Below are 20,589 nucleotides of genomic sequence, written 5' to 3'. Positions count from 1 at the left end.
AGCCTGGAGGCCAGCTGTGCGTTGATATACTGACAGGCTCCCCTGTAGCCAGAGGTAAGGAAAATGACCCCCTCTGGCAGATGGGAACCAGTTTCACAAGTTCCTGAGGAATGTTGCCTTTTATCAGACTGTCAAAAAGCCTCCTATAGTCCAAGTTGAGCTCACTTCTGAATATCGGGCCTGCCTTTTGGAGTCTGGAGAACTGGAGTTTCCTTAGGACATTCTCAAGGCCATACCCTACAGCATGAAGTCTATAAGCATGGGTGTGCTCTCCAAAGCTTTCTGCAACCATTTTGTCATCGACTCGGGTCATAAGGATGATGAAAAAAGACTGCAAGGCATCTGCTATATCCACCACAGCATTAAAATTCACGTCCTAATAGTAACAGGAAATGACATCCTTCTTTCTGAAATCAGCCCCGTTAAGTTCAATGGAAACACTTACTTCCTTGAGAGCAGCTGGGATTTTCTTCTGTTTCCTCCCCGATGGGATACTGTGCAGGACTGAGGACAAGGCACTTGAGGGGGACTTGTGATTCCCAGGAGATCCAATCCTAGGTGGCAGCTGGCGATCTGTAACAGAGCAGGCGTGCTCATGGAGCAAGGGTAAGCAAGCATGCATTGCTACTAAAATCAGTCAACCATGATGTACCAAATACCCACGAAAGGACTCTCAGAAAACGAGAACTGAGCGGGAGTTGAGTTGATTACATACGGACTTTCTGAACTACAAACCATATGACAAGATCCCATTTCTGTGTCCTTAGGATTCTGAAACAGCTAGGGACACACTCAGAGACAGTGTGCCTGCTTTGTGTGCACAATGCCCTAGGTTCAATTCTCAGTACCAAAACATGAAGTAGAAATTCACCGTGATGGACATGGACATGGTGGCACATGTCTGTCACCCCAGATGTAGAAGGATGAGGAGTTCAAGGTACATCCTTACGTACCATAGGAAGCTCAACCCAACCTGAGTTACATGAGACTCTATCTCAATAAACCATAAGTCAAGAATTCTGAAACCTACAAGGACATCATCAACTTCACAAACTTCCCTACCGACTTAACGAGGTTGATTTAGACAAAGGAAAAGATATATGAACCAGAGCATCTGCTGGTTGAATAATGAAGCTGGAGGGAAAAAACGGGGCTGGGGTGCCTCTAAGTAATTTGGAATGCTGTTTAGGCTGGGGGTGGGGGTGGGGGTGGGGTGATTGGATATGAACAGTTTGGTCTTATGACAATCTTCTCGCTTCAGCCTCCCGAGTGCTGGGATTACAAGCATGAGCCACACCACCTGGCTCTAAATCAATCGTTTTCTCTTTCATACTTCTGTTTTACATGGCGCTGAGGATCTAACTTAGAGCTCTGCACATGCTGGGCGGGTCCTTTCCACTAAGTCACATTCCTCCCAGACTAAGTTTAGAAAAACAGAGCAGGCAATAGGCAGGAAGAGGGGTTTGCAGAAGGACATAACTGGAGTAATCTAGACCTTGTTAAGGTTGACACGAAGGACTCAAGGTGAGTGAGACTTTCTAAAATAAAATGACAAGGTCTCCTGACCAAGAAGAGGTGCGTGGTGAGAGGTGAATGTTAACATTTCACATTGGGATAGCCAAAGAACAGAGAAAGGAAGAGAAAGGGTGACAAGGAATAGATGAATGGGTCTTCAAAAACGTATACAAACAGTAACTACTGACTTAGAAAAACAGGGATTCTAAAATAGCTTGCCATCTAGGTTTACTCATACAATACTCCTCTTTCCTAAAGAGAAACTATTCTTCATGGACATAAAGGATGATGTTTTCAGAATTTAGAGCCTATAAGTTTCTGAAATTTAAAATATAGACTTGAGCATTCCTCTTAGCTGAGTTTATTTTGTCTGTGGGCAAATAAAGCTTGCAGACACTGAACAGGCAGATACAAAATACCTTGTATTTGTTCAAAGATTCGAACCTGCCAAGTGTGGTGGCAGCACTTGGAAGGCGGAGAGTGCCAGGCTAATTTGAGTTACAAAGGGAAACCATCGATAAATAAGTAAATAGAGGTACACAGAAAACTCTCTAAACCATCTAATGAGCTAGAACTCACTAACAAAATGCCAGCCTGTATGCTCCTGTGCTCAATTCCTTTGCAGATGAAAGCATTTTAGAGACTGGGGAAGTCGCTCAGCAGTACAGTACTTAACTCAGATGCACAAAGCTTTGGATTCGGGCCCTTGTACTTCCAGGGGGTGGAGTAGAGAAAGAAAAGAAAATCTATCTGAGAAATGAAAAACAAGGGCTAAAGAGATGGCCCAGGAGTTAAGGTCACCTGCTGCTCTTGCGGAGGACCCGGGTTTGACTCCCAGCACCCATAAGGTGGCTCACAACCGTTCTTAACTCCAGTTCCAGGGGATCCTACACCCTCTTCTGACCTCTGAGGGCTCCGTATATGCATGTGGTCACGATAGTCATTCAGGCAAAACACTCACACACAGAAATAAATAAATCTAAAAGAACAAAAATGAAAAATAATAAGCCAAAACTTTGAAACAGCTCTCAAATTAAAGTTAGCTTTTAACTGTGTTAGCATTTCATCAGTAATCATTCAATAATAAGCTTCCTTAGTAAAACCGTTTCTCATTGTTAATGGAATTGCCATAAAACTCAAGTTAGAGCATATAGGAATCAAGACAAGTCCGGCAATCATGCTTCGTGCCAAACACGGTTCTTTTAGGAGGGAGAGACTCGGGCGAAGTGTTCACTTCTGTATTACCTAATTTCTGCAGTTCTTGGAAGCAGTGTTCACACACTCTTGCCGGTTGCCTTTTCAGGTAATCTAAGCCATACTTATTTGACGAGCAGGCTTGGCACACGATCTGAAAACACATTGCAATGATTTCATTCAGAAACACTCCCGATTACAAGCCGTGAGGAAGGCTGCAGTTTACACCACTGTCCACTGATCAACACAGTGTGACGGTGACTGACTCTCACTCATCTTGCAGCATTCTGGCCGGCAGTGAGCTAACTTACAGAGCACTTCCATGGAGAGGCTCCACATAAGCCCCGAATGCTTCCTTCACAGACGATGTGCTCAGCAGAGCTAATGCACAGAAGCCTCCAGAACACTGCCTAGGGTGCAAGAACTTCTCTCAGGCTCACTGCCCACCCCCCAGCCTAAACATTGTCTCTGCCACGGTACTACTACCTCTCTGCGGCTCTACCAGGTTACGGGGTCCTGTTTCACCTTTAGGGGAGCTCTCTATCACTATGCTTGTTCTGCTAAAGAAATCATGAAAGCTTAGACGTCGGTGTGGAGTGGAAATACCTTCCAAAGACCCACTTGGGCACTAGCAGGAGGTGGCAGGAACTTTTAAAAGTTCATTACGGCCGATGCCTTCCAAGAGGACTGTGGGGTCATTTCTTCCACGTTTTTCACTCCTAACAATCGAGTACACAGCTTTGCCCACTGCATGCTCTCACCATGACGTGTTGTCTTAACCCAATACTAAGGCCAACTGACCGAGCACTGAAGTCCAAAAGTGTAAGCCAAAGTAAATCTTTCCTCTTTCTAAATTGATGTATTGGGCCAGACATGATGGCACACGTCTTTAATCCCAGCATCCAGGAGGAAGAGGCAGGCGGAGCTCTGTGAGTTCAAAGCCAGTCTCGTTTACAAAGTGAGTTCCAGGCCAGCAAAAATACAGGGACCTTCCTACTGATCCTGGTCTACAGGAAGATGGCTAAAAAACGAAGCTGTGATATCAATAAATGGGGGGTTGTTTTGTTCTTTAGACAAAAGGGTTGGCCTTGAACTTGCTGAAATCTCCCTGCGTCAGGCTTCTGAGGGCTGGGATTCACAGGCACGTGCCACCATGCCTGGGTTAGTTCTCCTTTCTGAAAACAGGTTCTCTGCGGCTGCACTGATACTGTAACTGGGGGTGGAGAGTGGAGAAGAGTCTCCCACAATGTTCCCTTCTCCAACCCCAAGTCACAGAGAAGACGACATCTGTGGTTTTCACTACTGCTGCTTTTCCGTCTCGTGTACTAACTACAACGACTTCTGAGGGGCTACTTCCCCACTGCGCACGGCCCAGGGACACCGACATCACGACAGCGATAGATACTGTCCCTTCTGACCTTCCCACAGGCCCTGCAGTGATGTCTTCTCCAGGTCAGGGTAAATTCACTTGTGCAAATCATACACATGGTGGCTCTGGTGTCAGGAATCCAGATGGGAGCCTTTGACCCAAGGGGACTGACTTCCTCTTTCTTGTCTGAGTCCTGTGGAAGAAGACGGACTTCTGGTTACTGGGTGCACACTGCCTGTGGTAGAACCGAGTCTTTGCAGTGGGCTTCCCCAGTGCTGAAGGCATTATCAAGGAGGTGGGAGGGAAGAGGACCATGGCATTTTTTGAGTCCTCAGTATATCAGGATTAAATACATTTGAAAATCCTGTTGCAAAATTATCTGCAAAAGATGCTCACAATACTGAGATGATTAGCTTCTTCCTGAAGCTATTCCTGCTCTTCCAGTTCCATACGGCAAAAGCTGGGGATAGAGCTGGGGTGGGGTGCATGTTTAGTGTGAGGAAAGCCCTGAATTCAATCCCTACAACACACAGAGAGACATGCACAGAGACACATACTCCCTTCCCATAAACACACACACAGATACATACACAGAGACACAGACATACATACACTCCCTACACACACACACACACACACACACACAGAAACACACTCCCTCCTCATACACATCCCCCCAAAGATACATACATACAGAAACACAGATACATACATAGACACACACTCCCTCCCCATGAACACACCCCCCACACACAAAGATACATACAGAGACAGAGATACACACACACACAGAAACACACACACACACACACACACAAAACATACTCCCTCCTCATACACATCCCCCCAAAGATACATACATACAGAAACATATACACAGAAACACAGATACATACATAGACACACACTCCCTCCCCATAAACACCCCCCCACACACAAAGACACATACAGACACACACACACACACACACACACACACACACACACACACACACACAAGTAAATAAATAAAATTTCCTACACTTAAGTCTTATGACTAGGAGAAACTAGAAGTACACATACCTCCTCTAATCCGTCTCTGAAAAACACGTTCCTTTCTAAAACTCTGTGAACTCTACAATTAAAGGAAAAGCAAACCCCTGAAGCCAGCCTAGCAGGAGAGGACCACAGTACCTCATCAAGGCTCCGGCTGGGGCAGAAGGTGATCTTCTTCTTGGCGTACTCTTCTATTGCCCTGGATATGGCCTCCAGCCAGTCATCTCTTTCTGTGGCAGAACTGACGGGGGCAAAGGTTCATCAAGAAGACATCAGCACTAAGTCCTTTTGTCTTTTTCTTTCTCCCTTTCCTTCTCCCCTGGCAACTAAGACCACCCTCTGGTCAGTCCAAAAGGGATTCCTTCCAAAAGGCATCATTTTCTTTACCTCTGGCAGCAGGGACACATGGCTGCTTGTGGTTGCACATCAAAGCCCATGCTGGCTCCCAGGCTCCCTCAGTATCCCAAGGACATGTTATACATGTCGAAGTCCATGACAGAATGCTAGCCCTTTTCACTTGCCCAGGCTTCCTTCCTCCAGATACCCATTTGTTCTCTTCATAATGGCAAACTTTCTCCCCTGTTCCCCACACTGTTCTTGCTACATTCTCATTCTACCTCCACCTCCCACTTACTCCCCCCTCTCATTCTCAATCTCTCTCTCTCTCTCTCTTTCACACACACACACACACACACACACACACACACACACACACACACACACACACTCACTATGCTCTACTCCATTGTCTCACACTCCTCCACTTCTTTAGCCCTGGCCATGTCCAACCACTTCTTTCTCTCTCTGCTCTGGACTCTTCCAGATGCCTCTGGCTTTTCTCTCTCTCTCTCCCTCTCCCACCCCCTTTTCTCGTACAATAAAAGCCTTCCTATGTCATGGAGTGGTCATGTCGGCAGCTTCTTTCCTGCACCCCCTCTCACATATCTGGTGCCGATACCCTCACAGACATCGCCTAAGGTATGAATCATTTGTTCTGCTGGCTTCTGCCACCTACCATACTCGACTCCAAATTTTAGACTGTGTCTCCTGGCTGCTTCTCCTCCGCCTGCTCTAAGTGCTCATCTCTCCTCACCTACCTGCTAAGTGTCCTCTCAGCCCTCTGCTCCTACACCCTCCTGGGTACCTGGGAAGGGAATGGCTCAGTTGCCTTTAGCCTACTGGCTATGGGTGAGTTAGGACTTCTGTTAGTCTTTTCTGTGTCGAACGCACAGATTGCAAGCCCAGCGCCACTTTGAGTTCTTTGGCAGCAGTGAACCCTACAGCTCACACTTGGTTGAGCCTGTATGATAATGAGCATTCAATGACGGGTAATCCCTGGGGGCACCCACCGACCTAAGATAGGGAGCCTGCGTGGCCTGGGCAGGTGTCTCCATGATAGGTAAGGTGATATGCTGACATCCCATGTAACCTAAGACAGAAGCTCATTTTTCTTTTTAGTAAGGGGGGAATCTGTTGGTCCCTGAGCCCCGTTCCTTGGGTAGCTGTTGCCTTGCTTGCTGACCTTGATCAGATGTCCTCCCTATGCTAATTCCCTGCTGGTTTCCTTCCTCCTAAACAGCTTACCGGAGGTCCCTTGTTTGTGTATCCTGCATATTGGTATAAACAGCTAGGATGCAAGTATGTAAAACATCTGTAGCAAACTTCTGCCCTCCAGGGTTCTCCCACTGTGCTGTAAGCCTGTATTTAAGGCCTCTTCCCTCCTTCAATAAACGGCATTCTACTGAATGACCTGCTGTCTTGTCTCTGTTTTAATCCTCAGCCCCTTGCTAGGACATGGTGAACCGGTAGTAGCGCGGGCGCTACATCACAGAGCTCCCTTTAACCCAACTCCAGTATGAACAGGCCAGAGAAGAGGAGGCCTGCTTAGAAACGGGCATTCTAGTTTTGTATTTTCAACCATGCCTCTCCTCCAAAATTCTGTGGTTTATCTCCATTCATTATTGGTGTCAAGACAGTTATGAAGTCAGTTAAAATTTGTTTTGCATATTCAAAACTTCCAGACACACTTTAGGTAATATAAATATGATAATCTATACATATACATGGAGAGCAAAGAGAGAAGAGACTCAAAATCTATCCTAATGAAACAATTCCTTCACAATGGGAGCGTAATGACATAAGGAAATCCCCGTATTTTTTGGAGCATGATATGAAAGTATGCAAAATGACCTGACAACTAGTTAGATTTAAAATACTTTAGAAAAATGTAAAACAAAGAAAGCCAGCGGTAGAGTCTTGATTTCTGCAGCTCGTTGTATTTTTCACTCTAAGTATAAACAATTCAATATGTAATATATATTGAATTATATATTATGTTTTTATATATTATATATTCAATATATAATATTGTATATAATATAAACAAATCATATACGAACGAAATAAATTAAAAATAATATTAAATAAAATTAAACTCCAAATGGGAACAGAGAGACACATGGAAGGGCACAGGGTACTGTTCTTTGGACTTTTTTTGTCTTCCTCCCCCTTTGCCAGGGCTGGAGGATCACTCCCAGGAGGACCTCAGGAATCCTAGACCAAGAACTCTAACAATGACCTAGTACAGCCCTAGCTTCCTTGTTACTGTAGAAGATACTAGAACACTTGCCTTTCCCATAATAAACATTTTCAGGCACGTACTTCCCTGATAAATGCCATTTAGTCTATTTATTCATATTGACAGAAGAATTTACAAATGATATTGAAAAATTGAAAGTTCCCAAATTGTATTATATACAAAGAACAAAACAAGAAATAACACTTTCCTTTATAAACCAAATAAAATCTGCCTGTTTGTTACTTCTACTATTCTAGCATTAGTGCCAAAGACAACTGTCAATTAACAGTTACTATGCTCATCCAACGGCACTAAATGCCTCCCAAACGCCATCATTTCTCATCTTCAGAGCCCCTGGAATGCCCACTGGATCTTACTTCCACCCACTGCATTAGGAGACACTGTCACCACGTGCAGACAAGGAAACTGTGGGCCACCAATATTAGACACTGGCTTTATCAATGACAGGTTACTGAGTCCTGAGCTGATATGAAACCCAAATGCGGTAAAGGGCTGAGCCCTTCACCACCAGGTCAGTACCATCTGGTTTGTGTTCTCTGAAGAACTACAACACAGGAACAGACACTGAGACTTCTGAGCAAACATTTATGAACCATTACCAGCTCTCCTCCTACCGCCCACTTTTTGCTCAAAGTAACTGAAAACAGAGAGGCAGATGGCTAATTTGAGAATTGCTGTTGGATTTTTCTGGAGCCCTGGGAGCATGAGGAATGCGATTTGACTGTACAAATCATGTCACATATGCTGTTCTTTTGTTTAATCATTCCTGGCGCTCTCTCGTGTGGGCTTCTGCCAAGACAATGTTTACCAGCTCTTGATAACACATTTCTTACAGACCACACACATTTGCCTGAAGCATCCAGTGCTGACATCCTAGGCCTTTTGGAATACAATGAGCAGAAGAATCCACATCCTCCTCAAGCTGACAAACAGGCTGAGTACTTTGTTTTTTATAGAATGTGTACATCATCAGAAGGCAAATTTTTGCCATGTAAAATTATTTTCCTCTCAATTGCAATGAATTACTGGGAGGAAAAACTGCCCAGCTGAAGGGATGTCTGGTATATCAGACCTTGCCACACTACTGTTTGTGCTGATAGCAAGGTGCAATGCTGATGTTTGAAGGCCACATTATTGTGACTCTTCTGAATTATGTTTACTGGGCAGTTCTGATAGGTGTGAACTGGACATAGAAAATCTACTTCGGGTAAGGGTTCCCACCTTACTGTGGTGAATGCGAGCATAGAAGAGGGACACCCTTTTATTTAGGTGCCCGGGCAAGCCTGCAGAGGGCTGCCAGGCCCTGAAGAATGACAAGAGTCTCACGGGGAAGTGCAGTTCTCTCTGTGCACCCACATTCAGTCTCAGACTTTGCCATCTCCAGAATGATGGCACTCACACATATGCATCAGCCCAGGCATCCTTCTGACACTGAAATCCTTGCATGCCTGAGGCTCCATGATGACATCCACATGTTCAATGTGCATGCCAACCCCTGATTTTTCCCTAGACTGCTCTCCTTCAAGGGCTACCTATCACAGGGAATGGCATCATCACCCTACAGCCCGTAAAGCCTGTCAACTCTTGATGAATAATCCTTTCTTTCGCCTTCTGTGTTCAGTTAATCACTTTTCCCCAAGTGCTGTCCACCACACAGGAGTGAAATTTTCTCATCACATTATTCTCTGTTATAAACCATTAAGTGGCTTTCCTATGGCTCTTACGCTACAGACCCAAATCTACAAGATGATTCTGCATACTACTTTACCAGATCCTTCAAGTTTCTCTTGGCTGCCTTTCATATCATTTCCTAGCTCACACTACATGCTCCTTTTTTCTACCTTAGAACCTTTGTAGTCACTGTTCCTAATCACCAGGAAGCCCCTGCGTTTCCCTTTGCCTAGTTATCTAACACCTACCCTTCATAAGTCAGTGAACACAGCAAGCCTTTAAGGCCTATCTCCATGTCCTTTCCCCCCTAAATCCAGCTTGCTTAACAGCTTCATAACAATTAGTCCTCTTCCTGTATCCTACTTAATTACAGAAATCCTTACTTGACTTGGGTTAATATTAGCTAAGGACACGTCTGCCCTAGTGGAATACAAGCTTAGAGCAGAAAGGCTCTTTTAATCACCCACTGTACCTCTATGTGTACCTAGCACAATGCTTAGCCAAAGGCAGAGGCTCCGTATTACTGACTGAATGAAGTAATGAAGTCCATCCAGGTAGAGGAGCTCCCTGAAAGAGGCAGAAAGATGTGGCGTAGGATAGCGAGCATGGAGACATAAGCTGGAAGCCAGGTGCTGACTCTCTCTAGCCATCAAGGTTCTAGACACATGTCTACTAAAGGAAGGCTGTCTCATGTACGTAGACCTGCTGCTGGCACAGCCACCTTCTTCATTCTCCTCAGCTATATCTCCTGGGTAACTCCCTGCAGCTTCTACCTCAGCACCTCCTGCTTGCATGTCACGAGACACGACCGAAGCCTCAGGCCTCAGCCCCCGCTCGCCTCAAACTTTCTGCCCAAGTATCTCCACCCCTCTAGATACTCACAGAACCGAAAAGGATTTTACTCCAGACTAGGCTTTGGCTTAAGTCAATGTTGTTACTGGTTTCTATCCACATGACTCGGGTGTCCCCCACAAAACATCAGCCTGCTCTCACTCAATTTGTTCAGGGGGGTAGCACATTCAATTGTCCTCAAGACCTTTTCCTGTCCATTCACACCTTGCCAACTGGCCCCAAATGCCTCGTTTTCAGCTGGTCTGGGCTTTTGACACACCGTCTTCTTAACCTTGATCACTTCTAGCTTTTGATTTCAAGTGAGAGATTTGTAACTCTTCCTTTCGGTTGGACACGTACAGGCCATTGTAGGGTTATTTTGTCTGACAAAATAGGGAGGGCATGGCAGAGGGAAAAATATAGGGAAACACTCAGTTCAGAGCCAGAAAACTAAATATTACTCAATTAAGTTCAACATCACGCAGGCATGCTCAAGGTGCCCAAAATCAATTAATTAAATGCTAACATCAATGATCACATATTATATAGATCATGAAAATACAACAATGAAAAAAAATGAAATATTGTGAGTACTACAGAGAGACACTGAGTGGGCACATGCTGTTAGAAAGAGGAAACAGGACTGAAAAGATGGCTCAGTAGTTACAGACATTGCTGAGCAATCACAAGGACCCGCTTGACAAGCTCAAAATGCCACAAACACTTGCACTCCAGTTCTAATGGAATTGAAGCCCTCCTCAAGTGTACAGGTGCACAGACACACAAACCTTAATTTATAAAAAGAAAAGAAAAGGGGCACTGGAAGACTTTCAGTTCACAGAATACACAGTATTGAAACGGGCCTGGCGGCACGTGCCTGGAATCCCAAAACACAGGAGGCAGAGGACTGCTGATAATCTGGGGCCGGCTAGGCCACATAGGAGATCTGGGCCTCAAAAACAAAACAACCAAACGGGCAAACACAAATTATAGCACACAGTATCTGCAAAGCAGAGTGAAGTGTGACACATGAGTTATGTTGGTGTGTGAGTTCTACAACTTTGGGTTTCCTTAATGCTTGGTTTACACTCTAGCTTTCCTGTTGTTTTGAGACAGGGAATCATATGGTCAAGGTCGGCCTCAAACTTACTATATAGAGGAGAATGATCTTGAATGACTGTGTGTGCTAGGAGCCCAGCCCTTATGACAGACAGGTTTATTACACGTAAGTCACTGTTGGTTTCTGTTTGAGGTTAGTCTGCTATCACACACAACGGTAACAATATATATAAAAGCAAAAGACTTGATTTCCATTCTGGCTTTGTTATATTGAGAGCAAACTCAACTTTTTTGTAACTTGGTTTCCTCATTTTTAATGAGATATTACCTACTGCATGGATTACGGACCTTAATGATACATGAACTCTTTCTAGTAAAGTATAAAGCACAGGTGTTCTGAAACACTTCGTGTTAAAACTAGAGAAGACTTTGCAATACTTTTAAAAGATGCCCAGCATAACAAGTCCAGCATGACTACTCTATTAGAGGAACACTGCTATTTCCCTATCAGTTCTGTCATGTGCTTGATGGGATAATACAAACACAAATGGGAAGAGGTTTTACGAAAGGAATAAATAGAATACCTAGCAACATTAAAATAAAGAAACTATCTGAGCCAGCTACACTGGCAAAATGTCATTTCAAGTATGTGTGTACGTGGATGTGACTATGTGATGACCACACACACACACACACACACACACTCACTCACCTGGCTGAGAGGATGAAAGAACGTTCCACACTTTCAATCTTTAATTCATTCTGATATGCTTCTTGGGTGGGTTTTCTGACCTGGAAGAGGGTACAAATGTCTGTCAAACTTAGCCTGCTGCACATGGGACATGTGAACAGTAGCTGAAGTTGCCCAGACCCCTGGCTACTGATGTCCACAGCCGGTCTCCCCACTCCGCTTTATCTACCGTCTTCTGCCATCTACTCTGGGTTCCACATGCAGGCCCAACGTCCCCATCTCCAAGCCATAGGTCACAATATTCACTCTACAGAATGTCCTTCCCCAGTGTCCTAGCATGGGGCCTGGGTCATGCCTAAGCCACACTGTCTTTCCCCAGAAAGGTTTCCCTGATTCTCTCTCAGGTGGTGGGTTTTGTTTTACGTTTTATTTGGGAAAGGGTCTCACTATGGAGCACCTGGCATTTCCCAATGTCTACCTAAAGCAGCACACCAACCACACCTATCGAAAGATGCTCTTCTTGTCTATGGAGGCTCTCGGCACTCCAGAATCTGAGGCAGAAGATGATCTCAACTTCTCAGTTAGCCTGGGCTACAGAGTAGACTCCCATCTATACAAAGCTTGGTATGGCTGCTCACATCTGTGATTCCAGCACTTGGGAGATGGAGGCAGGAGGATAAGGAGCTCAAGGCCAGTCGCAACTACACAGTCCAGCTTGGGCAACAAAATAAAAGCACAGCCGCAAACGAAGCCTTTTAAAAAGACCACACACACACACACACACACACACACACACACACACACACACACACACATTTGAGATGACAGTCCCACTATGCTGCCAAAGGTGGTCTTGAGCTCCTGAACTCAAATGATCCAAGCTCACCCTCCTGTGGATGGGGGATTAAAAGTATATACCACCAACCTGTCTTTGGCTCTAAACTCCAATCTTATTTATTTCTGTTCTGCTTAGGTAGAGTCCCAAGCAGCCGAGGCTAGCCTGAAACTCACTGTGTGCAGAGAAAGCCCTTGAGTTCCTGCTCCTCTTGCCTCCTCCTGCCACGGGGTGAGAGTGCAAGTGTGTGCTGCCACGCTCCCTCTGCGCTCCTGACTGTGTGTGAAGTGTGCCTGCAGAGTGCTCTTCAGTACCGTGTACTTACGGGAGCCACGTCCGCACCACCGAAAAGTCTCAGGGTACAGGAGGGAGGTTTGGGAAGAGGCAGAGACCAAATGAATCATCCTTTAATGCATCCTCACATTTTTACCGAATCTGTTACTATTTTTGTTTATAGTAGTGCTCAATAACTATCCCTTGAATAAATTAATGAAGAGCGAGCCACGGACAGGGATGGACAGATGGACGCATAAGCAGCAGCAGCCAACAGAAGAATGAGGGGCGTGAGAAAGACAACTATCTCACGGGGTCTTCTCTGCTCGTGCTTGGGTAAGTGAAAAATGTACTAAAGCACACAGACCTTCATCCCGGCCAGGGAGAGCATGTTGTTCAGTTTGTACATCCCAGACTGCACGGGTGTTGTATACAGCAGGGCATCGTTAAACTGGAGGGAGAAACAGAACACAAAGCCACTTACAAAAACCAATTTCAGCAACCAAGGTATTAATAACGCACAAGGATAAAGGGGAAAGATTACCTGTCAGAAAAATTTAAAAGCAATTGTGCTTCATTTTCAAGTTCTGGTAGAGATTTAATGTTTTATGGATTCTAAATCACATGAAAATATTACAATCTGCCTGAATAAATAATGGATTAAAACAATTCTTCCAAATTTAAAATAAAATTAGATCTCAGCATTTCCTATGCTTGAAACAAGCGACAAGGCTGCTCCAAACGCCACCAAGCCTCGGAGTGCACTGAGCTCATGTCCCCACCTGCCTTCCATTAAGCCGGGACCCGGACATGTCAAACACACAGAGCCTCTTACCAGGAAAAACATTCGGGGCTGCATGACCTTCCGAGACAGCTTCATCAGAGTGCCTTCCTTGAGAAACACCTAATTCATCCAAGCAAACACTCAGTTAGTCCTGTGTCACCACACAACGACAACACACAGGACTTCCTCTCAGCATCTCCCAGAACTGCTTCTTTGTGACCTTTACAAGGGTGGTTTCTTTATAAGCCCTACAGGTGATTTGGAAATGGGACTAAAAACCAGGAGGTGAGGAGCTGGAGAGATGGCTCAGGGTATAAGACCGATAAGATTACTAACTGCCAATGCAGAGGATAGCCCTCAACAGCCTGTAACTCTAGGTCCAGGAGATCTGACACCCTGTTCTGGCCTCTGAGGGGACTAGAGGCATGTGGTGCACATGATACACATGTATAAAATAAAAATGAACAACTAAATATTTTTTTCAGAGAGAAAGAGGGTGACCATGTGCTCAGTAGCTTGCAGGGCATGCTTGAAGCTCTGGGCTTGATTTTTAGCACCTCAATAAACCAGGCATGTGGTGGTGTGCCATCCTGTGATTCCAGCACTTGAGAGGTGGGGATGGGCAGGAGGAGCAGAAGCTCAAGGCTAGCCTGGGTTATATGAGACGGCCTCAAGGAAGATAAAAAGGGGCCAGTGAGATGGCTCTGTGGGTAAAGGTAATGGCCGCAAAGCCTGATGGCCTGAGGTCAATCCCTGAGACCTACATGGTAGGAGGGAAGTCTCCCAGGAGTTGTCCTTTGACACCCCCGCAACACACAAATATAACTTATTTTTTCTTAAAAAGACAAAAATGGAAAGAAAACAAAAATTATAAATAAATTTTAAAAGCAATCATACATAACAATCAGTTTCATAAATCCTGGATTGGCCCCCGGGGTACTCTGTGGACTGACACATAATTGCCTGTGTGTACTTGACCTTGAGGCACATCCAATGACCTGACAATTACATGTGGCAACTTCCTGAATTCATTTCTTAGACCACTTCTGTGCTCTATGAGGAGCATCCAAACAATCTCTTTCCCTTCTCGGCCTCTCGATAGATTTTAAATGACACGCCTTCAAAGCTGTGTGAGTTCAGTTGGTACTACAAAATCAAATGATCCCATTAAATCACTTTATTGGAACTCCACGGGCTCCTCTGCCTCTCTCCTAATTGAATTGGATTGCTTGTCACTGTGACTTATAACACAGTGTTTTGAATGGATAGAACGATGCATATTAGGTCAGTGAAGAGTAACACAACTCGTTTTCAAAACTAAAATAAAAGTAGCTACAGACAGTGCCTAAATACACTGTATTAAACTGTGGGAGGTATTCTAAAACACTTACCCGCCCAGGCTGCACAATTTCATGGTGTCCGCTTAAGCTGTATTGAATTTGCATAAGCTTCTGAAAGTTGTCCTGCAGAGAGGCAATGTAACACATGTGATGGCTGTGCTTCCAGGTTCCACAGTATACCAGCCCTTGACTTCCAGACTTACCCCTTGCTTCATGGTGTCGTTGGCATGGTTGGCTACCTCTATGACAACAGCTAGGGCATCTAAAATATGCAGGAATAGAAAGGGTGTTTGGTCATTACTAAGGAAGCAAACAGATCCCAGCATTAAGCAGCTCCAGTTGACAAAAGACCTACTACACAGCAACTAACGCCCTGGCTGCCTGTGAGTAACCAGAACTATAGACATTAAGATTCAGTGAGGGAGCCAGGCAGCAGTGGTGCGCGCCTTTAATCCCAGCACTCGGGAGGTAGAGCCTGGGGGATCTCTGTGAGTTCAAGGCCAGCCTGGTCTACAGAGCGAGATCCAGGAAAGGCACAAAGCTACACAGAGAAACCCTGTCTCGAAAAACCAAAGGGAGGAAAAAGATTCAGTGAGGGGAAAACAGGCTAAAACAAAACAAACAAGGAACAACCCTAAGGAGCCACAGATTCCGTGTCACGGGGCTTGCTGAGATGGAATTACTCTGCTGAAGTTTACAGGGGCAAGAACAGGACTTTACCTAGTAGCGAAGGTCTTTCCTACCATAAACTGTCTTGGGAAAAATGATTCTGATAAAGCAAGCAGGAGTTGTGAGAAATAATTATTTGAGAGTCAGAGGCTGGAAGTATAGCTCAATAATAAAACATATACTTTGCATGCAAAGATTTAAACAACAGACAGAGTTTCTCTGTGTAGCCCTGGCTGTTTTGGAACTCACTCTGTAGATCATGCTGGCCTCAAACTCAGAGATCTACCTGCCTCTGCCTTCCGTGTGCTGGGATTAAAGACGTGTGCCACCACCGTCCCCTAAATTCTTGATCTTGATTCTGCTTCTTGAATGCTGGGATTATGTTTCTGTGTTATCATGCCTGGCTCTGGGTACTCTACCTAGCACCAATCCTGGAGGTGTCTGTATTCCTTAAACATGGGTTCTCTTCAATATTACTACTTAAAAACTGTGTGTGAGGGCTGGAGAGATGGTTCAGCGGTTAAGAGCACTGACTGTTCTTCCAGAGGTCCTGAGTTCAATTCCCAGCAACCACATGGTGGCTCACAACCATCTGTAATGAGATGTGGTGCCCTCTTCTGACCGGCAGACATACATGCAGACAGAACACTGTATACAACATAATAAATAAATTAAAAAAAAAAAAACAAAAAAACCGTGTGTGTGTGTGTGTGTGTGTGTGTGTGTGTGTGTGTGTGTGTGTGTGTGTGTGTAAGATATTCTGGAGACAGAACTTGAGGTTTCATTCAAGCTAGGCTAGGGCTCTACTATTGAGCCACACTCCCAACCTTATCACTGTTATAAAGGAAAGTAGGGTTTACTTATATGGCAATCCCTATCCACTGTGGGATGTTCTGTATGCTGTGAATGTGTTGCTCTGATTGGTTGATAAACAAAATGCTGATTGGCCAGTATCCAGACAGGAAGTATAGGTGGGATAAACAGACAAGGAGAATTCTGGGAACAGGAAGGCTGAGTCCAGCCCACTGTTCAGGGAGCAGCATGTAACGGCACACAGGTAAAGCCACGGAACATGTGGCAACATATAGATTAACAGAAATGGGCTGAGTTTAAATGTAAGAGCTAGTCAGTGGCAGGCCTGAGCTAATGGCTGAGCAGTTTTAATTAATATAAGCTTCTGAGTGATTATTTTATAAGCAGCTGTGGGGTCCGTGGGGCTGGGCAGGACCAGAGAAAACTTCAGCTACACCTACCATATGCCAGAACTTATGCACCTGACACTATCCTCACAGCACACACTGATGGTTCTCTCTGGCTTGCTGCAGTTCACAGTGAACAGGGTTGAGAACCTTAGGACCAAGTGGATAAATGGTCAAGATGCTGCTACTTGGTCATCTGGTCTCAAGCTCTACAATTCTACTCTCTGGGTGTCATCTCCTTAAGAGATGCTAATGACTCTACCCTTTAGTTTGGCTCTCTATCTCTGGGAGAGTGTGGTGTCTCCTTCAACATCTTTACTGTTTGTCTCAAAATGTCCCTGTCATATGTGCGGGTAAGCATCTTTGTTTAGGTTAGTAGAGTAGAAGGGTGAATTTGTGTTATCTTCCTTCCCTGCTGGTACAGTCTACCCACAGCTGCTGGCCACACCGCTTACTGCTCTGCTTCTGACCACACTGCATCCCACTGGCCACTGCTTATTTACTCTGTGCTTTTTTGAAGGTGGGTAATCTCCATGAATCAAGATCCTTCATCTCAAACTCTTTACTTGCTTCATCTCCAGAATCAGTGACTAATTTCCTTGAAGGCAGAAGTCCTGGGACATGGAGAGTAGTCTCTTGGGGCTCTGTTTGCCAAGATCACTATAATATTGGTGTGAGAGGGTGTCCTGGGGAACAAACCCAAGCCTTGTGTGTGCTCAGCATGTGTTGTATGTTGTAGACTGCTGACCTACAACCTCAGGTCTAACTTTTTTTCTCTTCATGAGACAGACTCTGGACGGTAATGCCTCCTCTTCCTCCTGCCTACTCCAACTCATCTACAGTCCTACTTTTTCCTAAGCCAATCTTCTCTGCCTCTACAACTATCATATTTTCCTCTTTCCAAATGACTATGTATAGCTTAGGGCATCTTCACTCTAAAGCTATCACTTTTATTATTTATTTGATGGAGATTTTAAACTTCTTCATCAACTGTACTACGTTTTTACTGAAGACATAAAACATTGTTTGGGGAACCTCAAACTTTTCTTTTAAAATAAAATGATTTTAAAATTCTAACTCTACGCTGTGGATGTGGTTCAGTGGTAGAGCATTTGCTTAGCATGAGCCCTGAATTGAATTTATAGCATCACAAATAACAATTACGTCAAAGAAACTGAGCGGGGAGTAAAGGCACAGGCTTATGATCCCAGCATCCGAAAGAGGCTGAGCAAGAGGATCATGAGTTCAAGGCCACTCTGCCACAAAACAAAACAGCAAGACGTGGTGGCAAGTATCTGTAACCACAGCACTTAGGGCAGAGAGGTGGGAAGAATAGAAATTCAAAGTCATCTTTGGCTATATAGCAACTTTTAAGCCAACCGATGCTACTATTAATTAAACCTTGTTTTAAAAATTGATGATGAGACAATGATTATGAATCTCTAAAAATGGGTTTGAAACAAGCTCAATTTCTAAAACTTTATTTTATTTTATGTGTATGAATGTTTTGTCTGCATGTATGTGCACCATGTGCATGTCTGATGCCTGCAGAGGTCAGGTAAGGACACCAGATCCCCTGGAACTGGAGTTATGAATGGCGGTGAGCCAGTGTGTGGGTGCTGGGAACTGAACCCAGGTCCTCTGCAAGAATACGTGCCCTTAACCACTGAGCCATATATGCTCTAGCCCCCATGCTCACTCAAGTTTGAAATCTGAAGATATACAGAATGTATAAGAATATGATCAACAGTCATAAATGAATGGAGTGGACTTGGACTTGTTTAACGAATTTCTGATAACCCCTGGAAGTGGTTGTGTGATGATAAATAGACACTTTGACCGGAGTTAATCTGAGATGGAGAGGCAGGGAGAAAAGGACAGAGACTAGACTTCCGTGTGCTGTGGAGGCTATTTTCCTGACTAAAAAGGCCAGCTATGGAGGCACACACCTGTAATCCTCAAACCTGGGAAGACTTGTGTTTGAGGTCAGCTTGTAGTACATTATTAAATCTTGGCTCCAAAATGTGGGGGTGGGGGTGGGGTGCTGAGGTTTACGGGGGATGGAAAGGTATTAAGTCACTAGCCACAAATGTTCTCAAAATAACAGGCTACTTTAGATTTTATCCTTTTACGGGTCGCTTTGTTTGTCTGTGGTCAGGGTGTCAGTCTGTAGCCCAGGCTAGCCGCAGACTCTCGGCAATCCTTTCCTAGCTTCCCAAGTACTGGGGTTACATGTGTGTGTCACCACGCCTGGCTGAAACTTCATCCTTGACTTATAGTTTAGTCACTTCGTGGAAATGATTTTCCAGCTTAAAATGACTTCACAGATCATCTGGTTCAGTCTCTGGTTGGAGATGAAAGATGGAGAAATGGACCTCTACAGATGGAACCCTCTGCAACTGAGTGACAGAATACACAGGGAAGGGACTTCCTGGCCAGGCCAGATGGACCCCACGCTCCTCGAGGCCAGCCTGGGGGTCTCCAGGGACGGCCATCACTGCCTCCAGCAGCCCTCTGCCATTTCCCCTAGTTCCAGCCCGAGGGAACTTTTCCAAAGGAGTTTCACACAAGGGTTTTGTTCTCAGTACGTTTTTCCTTCCCAGGCCCAAGCGCGCACAATACTAAAGCTTTTGTACCACAGACGGCTGCAAAGGTTAGTACCTTGGGTGTTCCTGTGATCTGCAGAGTCTTCTAGGAGGTTCTTTAAATAGTCTAGAAAAGAACGAAGCACAGTATTTAGAACAATGCCACTCGGACAAACCCCAACTCACCTTTTTAATTTAATACTTCAGTTTTATTTTTAGCTCAACTGTGAAAGTTCAATACCCTGAGATCAGGCATATAGAACCAGAACTACAGACTGTAAGGCAGTGGTTCTCAACCTTCCTAATGCTGTGACCCTTTAATACAGTTCCTTACATTGAGGTGATCCCAACCATAAAATGATTTCATTGCTAACTTACTGTCATTTTGCTACTGTTAGAAATCATAATGTATATATCTGTGCTCTCCAATAGTCTTAGGCAACTCCTGTGAAAAAGTCCTTTAATCTCCAAAGGCGTTAAGACCCACAGATTGAGAACCACTGCTCTAAGAGGTAAGATAAGAAATCAGCAGGGCTTGGAGCATACACCTATAACCTCACCCCTGACCAGAGGCAAAAGGCAGGAGGATCTAATGTTTGAGGCCAACACAGTCTGCGCTACACAGTGAACAGTTGCCAAACAAAACAATCAAGAAACATGAAAAGAAAAAGAGAAGGTGTAGTATCATATGACGAAGTAAACCATCTCACCTGAGTCACACAACTTTTTTGTCCCCGAGCCAAAAATGTAATCCAGGTTTCCTCATGTTTACTTAGTATGTTTACCCATCATACATGAAATACCTTAATCTAAGGCCCTAGTACAAAACCTCAAGACATTAACACATTGAAGGCCCCCAAGACAAATTTTTCAATCTAGGAATCTACCAATACTCAGGACACCAAAGTAACTCCCCGTGTGTTCTACTGCAGATACATCT

General features: G+C 44.7%; 1 protein-coding gene across 1 annotated transcript in view; it reads right to left on the bottom strand.

Annotated features, from left to right (window-relative positions):
- Fgd6 (FYVE, RhoGEF and PH domain containing 6) overlaps positions 1-20,589 on the bottom strand; it is a 119,115-nt gene that overhangs the window by 12,007 nt on the left and 86,519 nt on the right. Inside the window, exons 9-18 of the mRNA XM_052753152.1 lie at positions 19,726-19,776; positions 15,400-15,458; positions 15,248-15,319; positions 13,908-13,976; positions 13,440-13,523; positions 11,986-12,065; positions 5,252-5,354; positions 4,128-4,271; positions 2,761-2,863; positions 446-573 (exon numbers count right to left, since the gene is read on the bottom strand). Coding sequence (XP_052609112.1) covers positions 446-573; positions 2,761-2,863; positions 4,128-4,271; positions 5,252-5,354; positions 11,986-12,065; positions 13,440-13,523; positions 13,908-13,976; positions 15,248-15,319; positions 15,400-15,458; positions 19,726-19,776 — 893 coding nt within the window. The remainder of the gene's footprint in view (positions 1-445; positions 574-2,760; positions 2,864-4,127; positions 4,272-5,251; positions 5,355-11,985; positions 12,066-13,439; positions 13,524-13,907; positions 13,977-15,247; positions 15,320-15,399; positions 15,459-19,725; positions 19,777-20,589) is intronic.

This window comes from Peromyscus californicus, unplaced genomic scaffold (genome assembly GCF_007827085.1).
Source record: "Peromyscus californicus insignis strain IS unplaced genomic scaffold, ASM782708v3 Scaffold_24__1_contigs__length_46423439, whole genome shotgun sequence".
Lineage (NCBI taxonomy): Eukaryota > Metazoa > Chordata > Mammalia > Rodentia > Cricetidae > Peromyscus > Peromyscus californicus.
This window is presented reverse-complemented; position numbering and strand designations above follow the sequence as displayed.